This window comes from Lottia gigantea, assembly GCF_000327385.1.
Source record: "Lottia gigantea unplaced genomic scaffold LOTGIsca_114, whole genome shotgun sequence".
Taxonomy (NCBI): Eukaryota; Metazoa; Mollusca; class Gastropoda; family Lottiidae; genus Lottia; species Lottia gigantea.
Window position 1 is genome coordinate 812100 of NW_008707106.1, and position 7967 is coordinate 820066.

The window sequence follows — 7967 nt, forward strand, 5'->3', positions numbered from 1 at the left end:
AGTAGAGGTGCTCTAATGGCTTAGAAAAAAACCAATTTGTCTCACATGTCCATAATTAATTCATAATTAGCCAAATTAGAAGAGAATTACAAGCTGAATTCCAATGTGTGAAAATAAGGAAACCCATCTTTAAAATCGGATAAAACTGTAGCCTCTGTCGTGTTTACAAGGAATGTGGAGGGACAGGAGCGACGACCATATACGTCCACATTTCCATTTGACGTATAAAACTGAATTAACCCCCTATTTGTCTACCATAACCTGCCACATTTTTAGTACCAAACCGTGTCTATCATTCACTAACCATTATATCATGCATACACGAAGCCCCATTATAACTTTCCTAGTAATATATTTAATCAAGTAGGATAAAATGGTATGTAGGCCAACGAGAGAAAAAAAACCTACCTCATTAAATAATAACCAATCATACGAATTATCATCATCACCAAAATATACCACACCTTTATCTTTCCCTAAAACATGGTGTCTGCGTATCCACTCCAAAGCAGCATTTCTTTGGGCTAAACCTTTATGAACAGCATTTTTCGCTGTTTTGATATATAAATGCACACTTCTTATGTTATATTTTGCTAAAATTTCATTCACAATTAGAGTTTTGTTTTCGGAATCCTCTACCACTATCCATAGTAATCCCTTTATTGGATGTAACGTTTGTGCTAACCGAGTTAAATCTGCTCTCTGAGTTTTACGGTTATAAGTAGGGGTTATGAAGTATATGGTTGGGTAAGCAACGTGTTGTTCAGTATAACCATTATATTGGTCTTCATACGATTGCATATAACTGTTTGCACTATCTGTAATATAAAAACTAGATATAAACAAAAATATAACACATAGTGGGACTTGGCTAATTGCCTATTTAATAATAATAGAAATGTAGAAATTTGCAAAAGACCCTGAAAAAATTAACCTTCGACGATCATAAGTGCAAGAACAGTCTAAAGTTGAGAAATTTTCATTTTTAAGAAGATTTTAATACATGAAGTAGACGCCAGACCTCACAAATGAAAGTATCAGCAGAAAGCCAAGGTCAGTGACATTTGAACTTGTAAAGGAGAAGATCAAAAAGCTCCAGATCACGAGATATAAGTCCTCAAAATTTCAAATCGAATACGCCTATAAAACTGGAATTTCACATAGGACGGCAAATATAAGAGTATAAATAGATAGCCAATGCCAATGACCTTTGATCTTACAAAAGTTAAGGTCAACAAAGGTCAAAATCAATAATTGAAAATATTGAATTTCCAAAATCTGTTCCCTTTTTTAACTATGAAGCTGAAACAATTGAACTTCTAAGATAAAGTGACTCAAAAAATGAGGTAATTGTATGTAAAGTTCCATTACGAACAAATGTATTTTATGCGAGTTATGCCCCTGTCTTTTCTTTTAACTGGTAGATTATTCCACAATTGTACACCTTTATATTTTAAACTGACATTTGAAGAAATGTATTTTATGCCAGCTATGCCCCTGTTCAAAAATGTCAATAATGAGTAATTTAACCCGGATGTGCCACGCCCACCTCTTTTTTTTTTGGCCATAAAAACATAATCAATCTGCTTAATGGTGTACAAAATGACCCTGACCAATCTATACTCATTTTCCAAAATATTCACGAATTCCTTCTTCTGTCAAAACGTTTTTAAAATTTGAATTATTCCGATTTATATCTTTAAGTATCTACCATAAATGTAGCGATGTCTGTATATACTTTAACAAAACCCGATAAGAATTGTAGTCTCTACAACTACGAACCACCGAGCTCGTGCCTTTGGCTGCTCCCCGGTCAGTAAACTTTTGGCTCCGCCAAATGAAATGTGTATTCCATAGTTCAAGTATGCTTTTCAAATCAGCTCGTAGTAGAGGCATGTAGCAATAGATAATTTCCAATTTACCACTGGTAAATGAAAAGAATAACCTAACACACACTGAGCGTGAACGCTCTCAGAAACGATAAATTAGTCATAAGGGAAGTTGTTGGATCATTTTAAATAGACAGGATTATAACAAAGAGGGAGAAGCACAATTAGAAAATACTGACCATTCTTCTAAAGTCAATTTAACACAAAACCGCCTCTATGACATCAGGGATTCTTAAAACTAGTAAATAAACACTTTCTAAACCAAAACCAATTTGATTATCTGAAACCCAATACCACATCAAGACAACGTCATATTCATTTCCGAAAATCCACAAAAATCCTGAACCGATTGGTTTAAGTCATTTAAAATTCTCAAAAGACGTCCAATTATTTCTGTGCATGTGAATCCAACAGAGTATCCGAGTACATCAACCATTTCCTTCTGCCAGTTGCTTCGACTTTGTCCAAAAAATAAAACAACTGAATTCCTTCAAATTCTTTCTCAGTTTCATTAGACGTTCTAAGTATGTACACTCGTACTGACAATGATTCCGGATTCCATGCCATGAGGAAGGCTTTTGAAAGGAAGCCCGACTCTGAGAGACCTGGTGATGAAATTCCTGACCTTTTTGATATATGCCTTAGATGGAATGATTTTATATTTAATGACAACGTTTATCTTCAGACCACCTCAAGAACTGCCATTGGTAAACGGTTTGCACCTTGATATGCTAATATATTGTCTTTGAATGGCATTTAGCAATTGTGAGTACGATATACAGACACAGTTTTTTGGAACAACAATCACTGGTTAAAGTTTTATGCAACGTCTCTTGATCTCTTGTGTGTTCTTAATAATAAGCATTAATGTACAGTCAAGTAACCTAATTTCATGCTAACCTATTTTTCGTGCATTTCCGGAAATGATTATTAATTTACATGTGCGACCTCGCGTGACCTCCGCATTTGCTTGTTTTGATAAACATGCGTTTTCTGTACAATATCAGCTAGAAGAATGAATTCAGTAGTTTCAAGCAAGATAAAATGTATTAATGTATACTTTGACAAATAAAAAATGGCGGATTTAAGTTACTACCAAACGTCACCATTTTTTTTCGGCCGAATTTACTTATAATCCCAATCTTTAGTCGGAATTCCAAGTGTCGTCTGCTAGAATGTAGTCCAACGAAGGAAGTCACGTGATCAACTAGCGGATTCCGTGTCAGCAGAAAATTTTAATGGAACACAAAGTAGGCCATATTCTTACGAACGCTTTTTAGACGATATTTTTTTCACCTGGACCCTCTCTGTCCGAAGAATTTCGGGAATATTTCAACATTCTTTACTCTTACTACCCTTCTATTAACTGCCAATCTTTACGAAAATAGCATTGACCTTTTAGATACAACCGTTTTTAAGATACCAAATGTCCTGAAACCAATAAATTAGATATCAAGTATTTAGTATTTTTTAAAGAAGCCGATACCCACCAACTTTTGTCCAAATCTTTACGAACATCTAATTATTAACACACATCTTGTTTATTCAAATTAAGGAACCTAAAACTTGTCCTGTGCCTGTGCTTTCATAACTTTTTCATTAGTACAAAGTTACAATCTTTACTTCCAAAGCATAACTTTTCTAGTATAATTAAGTCACAGGTTTTACGATTTCATCGAATTTGCACAAGATGAACTGGGATTCAACCAAGCTTTCAAGATTTTTTTCTCAAAACTAAGAAAGCAAGTGTAGCCATCTCCATCTTTATGCTTTTACCCAGTATATACAAAAATATGGATGTCTACTAATAATTGTTTCTATTTCAAAACTGTTAATTAATTTAATAGTAATACTTTTTTCAATATTATTTCATTCATGAATAGTTAATTGTTATTAATTTCGTCAATATTGTTATTAAAAATACATCTCATGTTTTTAGACGCATAGGTCAAGTCCAAATTTAGGACGCCACCCAGTTGCATTCTGGTCTTGTAGAAAATTCAGCCATTTTGACTATTTCTAGAAGCGTTCTGGTTTTGGACTAAATAAAACTTTATATAGCAAATATTGATTCTTTATCACTATATTTGTAGGATACTACTGTGTTTATCCTGAGCACCAACTATAGCAAAATAACCCGTTATATTACGACCACCATCCCACTTCTCACCTCTAGACGTAATAGAAGAGGGCCCTGGAGGTTACATGGGGGCTTGTCCGGGAATTAGATTTTGCAACATTGAAGGATTACTGCACTGTACCTGAAGTTCCACAATGGCAAGTGGTCAGGCTCCAAGAGTCCAAGATATCACCAGAACGCTTCCAGATCAGCTTCCAGAATCGGTTCCAAATCAACAACCTGCTGATACTAATAGTGGTAACGCTGAGTCACAATTAAATACTGGTACTTCAAGAAATGTGGTAGAACACATTATTCGTGAACAATCATATAAACTCAGATCTTTTTCTGGGTCACCTAAAGATAGCATTGAGGAATGGTCTAGGCAAGCTGAACTGATTCTAGAAAGTTCACTTTCAGAAAAAGATAAGCAACACCGTCTACTTTCTTCATTACACTCCCCAGCCTTGGATTTGATTCGAGCAGTAGGAGACATCTCATCTAATAACATATACCAAGAACTAAATGAACTTTACGGAAGTGTGTCTAATGGTATTAAGTTACTTCAAGAATTTTTTCAATTAAAACGAGAAAGTACAGAATCTTGCTCCCAGTATCTCCAAAGACTAGGTGTGAAGATAAACCTTGTTAAAAACGTGGAGGGTTACAAGAAGAACAGATGAATGAGACTATACTTAATCATTATATATCTTCATGTGAATCCGATGTAATTAAGCAATATCTCCACACAAAGTTTTCCGATAGTGCACCTCCTACTTTACATGCCTTACTAAAGGAAGTGAGAAGAGCGGAAGAAACTCTTGAACATTGTCCGCACGAGGTAAAAAAGAAGCCAAAGCCTCAAAGCCACACTCAGCAAACAGATAATGGTATTATAGACACCCTTAAATGTTTGCAATTACAAATAAATCAGTTGTCCCAACAAAACAAACAACCTGTTAACCCGAAGAATACCGCTGGTACACGACTTAAAGCAAAGAAAAGTAGATTTTGCTACAAATGTGGAGAAAGGGACCATATAAAGCCTAATTGTAGTAACAAAGACAATCCTCAATTAGTATTCGAAAGATTAAATTCAAAGGGGTCTCAGTAGAGAGGCAGACTGAGCCCCATGGTGAGGAAAGCAAGAAAGAAAATCAAGAAAGTTTGTCTAGCTGTGAAAACCCGATTAGACTATCTAAAAACTGTTTGATTGATATTGATCCAAATACTGTGATGTGGAATTCTATTCAACCAAATCATTTACCTAATGGGTTGTTGGTAAAGAAAACCAGTATAGTGAAAGATAAACTTTATTTGACAATTCAAAATCATTCTAATCTGCACAAAACTTTTACTTCAAATGATATTTTAGCATAGGTACAAAACAGTGACAATCAAGTGTTTGAAAGTTTGGTTGGTCCAGCCTGTGAAACTGATGCACACGTAAATGGCGTTCCGTTAAGAACACTTTTAGATAGTGGCTCCCAAGTCACCACTATAACACGTGAATTTTATGACAGACATTTATCACACTTATCAATCTTTCCGATCAGCGATAAGACGTTTGCTGTAGAAGGCGCTGGGGGTCAAAAAGTTCAATTTGATGGATTTATTAAAGTCGATTTAACTTTACCAAAAGAAGTTGTTGGAACTGATTGTCCTATGCTGACATATGCTTTAGTTTGTCCAGAGACACCTTATACTCACGAAGTACCAATGATTATTGGAACCAACACCTTTCGGTTTTTTAGTGAATTGTGTCAGAAAAAATTTGGAAAGAATTTCTTGAATAGTATGTTCATGAAACCAGAAATAAAATATGCATTTCAGAATTCAAGTTGTCCACCAAATGGTAAAATTGGAAATGTAAAAATAACCAACAAAGCCAAGCTGAAGCTGAATTCTGGACAAATGTTTGAATTAAAGGGATTTTGCCGCTCCAATATTCCAACAACTAGAGATACACTTATTGTACAGGAAAATCCTGAAGTGAATTCACCAAGTAACATTAGAATTATTAACACTTTGGTGCCTTCTGTATGCCATAATTTCAAGCGTGTGAAGGTCTTGATTCAAAATGTGTCATACTCAGATATCACTATTAAACCCCAGGATATCAAACCAGCTTTGTATCAAATTGACTCATGTATTCCTTTGGAATCTGTAAAGGACAATGTTGTTAGTTTTCTCAGCCAAGTTGAAACACCTGATGTTGATACATCCATCCCAACTTCTTCTGATCTTGAATTTAATTTTGGTGAACATTTACCAATTGAAGATAAAGTACGCATTGAACAGAATCTTCGTCAATACTCTGATGTTTTCAGTAAACATGAATATGATGTAGGAAAAACTTCAGCAGTTGAGCATGAGATCAAGTTGAATCCTGGACCAATCATCAAGGAAAGTCCTAGGCCTATACCAGCTCGAGATTTTGAAGATGCTAGAAAGCACACACAACAACTCTTGGATGCTGATATAATTAAACCCTCAAATAGCCCATATGCGAGCCCCATAGTACTTGCTCGTAAAAAGAATAATAAACTGCGACTTTGTGTGGATTATCGTAAGGTTAATTTGAGAACTATTAAGGACGCTTATCCAATACCTAAAATATCGGTCATTTTTTCAGCTCTTCATGGATCACAGTGGTTTGTTACTATGGACTTGAAGATGGGTTTCCATCAGATTCCCATGGCTGAATCCAGTAAAGATATCACCGCTTTTGTTTGTCCATTTGGTCTATTTAACTTTGAAAGGATGAGTCAAGGACTTACAAATAGTCCCTTAACATTTCAGAGACTTATGGAACAATGTGTAGGCGATATGAATTTACGTGAATTACTAGTCTATCTAGATGATATCATTGTCCATGGGCCTGATATCAAAACATTACAAGACAGACTTTATAAGACTCTGGATCGACTTCGTGCCTTTGGACTGAAACTTGATCCTAAAAAGTGTTCATTTTTCTGTAAATCAGTAAAGCATTTAGGACATATCGTTTCTGGAAGTGGAATCAAACCAGATCCTGATAAGATTTCTGCACTTATAACCTGGCCTGTTCCTAAAACTCTCCGAGACCTTAAAAGCTTCCTAGGATTTACTGGATACTTCCGACAGTTTATAGACAGTTATTCTCAAATAGTGAAACTATTGAACACTTTAACTAGTGGTTATATTCCTCCAAAGACTGCTCGGAAATTGAAAGATCGAGATTTACTTAAAGGTCGTGACATATTAAGTATGAATTCTTCCATTGAACAAAAATGGAACGATGATTGTCAGAAGTCCTTTAATTTGATAATTCATAAACTAACTACAGCTCCTGTTCTAGCATTTGCCGATTTGTCATCACCTTTTATACTCCACACAGATGCGAGTAATATAGGACTTGGTGCATGTCTTTATCAAGAACAGAATGGTCAGTTAAAAGTCATTGCATATGCTAGTCGAGGTCTTACCAAGAGTGAATTCAATTATCCAGCCCATAAGAAAGAGTTCCTTGCCTTAAAGTGGTCGGTAACTGACAAATTTCACGACTATTTATAAGGTGGCAAATTCACAGTGGTAACAGACAATAACCCACTCACGTACGTCCTTTCATCAGCGAAATTGGACGCAACTGGCTTTCGATGGCTAGCCTCCCTCTCCATCTATGATTTTGAAATATCGCCGAGGTCTTAACCACAATGACGCTGATGGCTTAAGTAGACGACCTCAGGAACCTCCTCAAGCTGACTATGAATATGACAACACTTTGAAGAACATTTCCTGGTTAAAATCTAGAATAGAACCACTTGATAACACTTTGTCAACTGATGATGTCAATTCCATCATTACCTGCCATGGAATCAATGTTAGAAAAGCTGCAAGAAATGCTGTCACTTCATCTATGTCACGTATTGAGCACAAAAGGACGGCATTATCTAACATCTCTTCAACCAACTTTGATC

At 35.6% G+C, this 7967-nt stretch overlaps 1 protein-coding gene across 1 annotated transcript; it reads right to left on the reverse strand.

Annotated features, from left to right (window-relative positions):
• Positions 1 to 306: 306 nt before the first annotated feature.
• Positions 307 to 858, reverse strand: LOTGIDRAFT_137342 (hypothetical protein; the record flags this gene model as incomplete). Its single annotated transcript, XM_009047630.1, has 1 exon — positions 307 to 858. A coding segment is annotated over one exon (552 nt), but the record flags the coding sequence as incomplete, so codon positions are not given.
• Between the last annotated feature and the right edge of the window lie 7109 nt (positions 859 to 7967).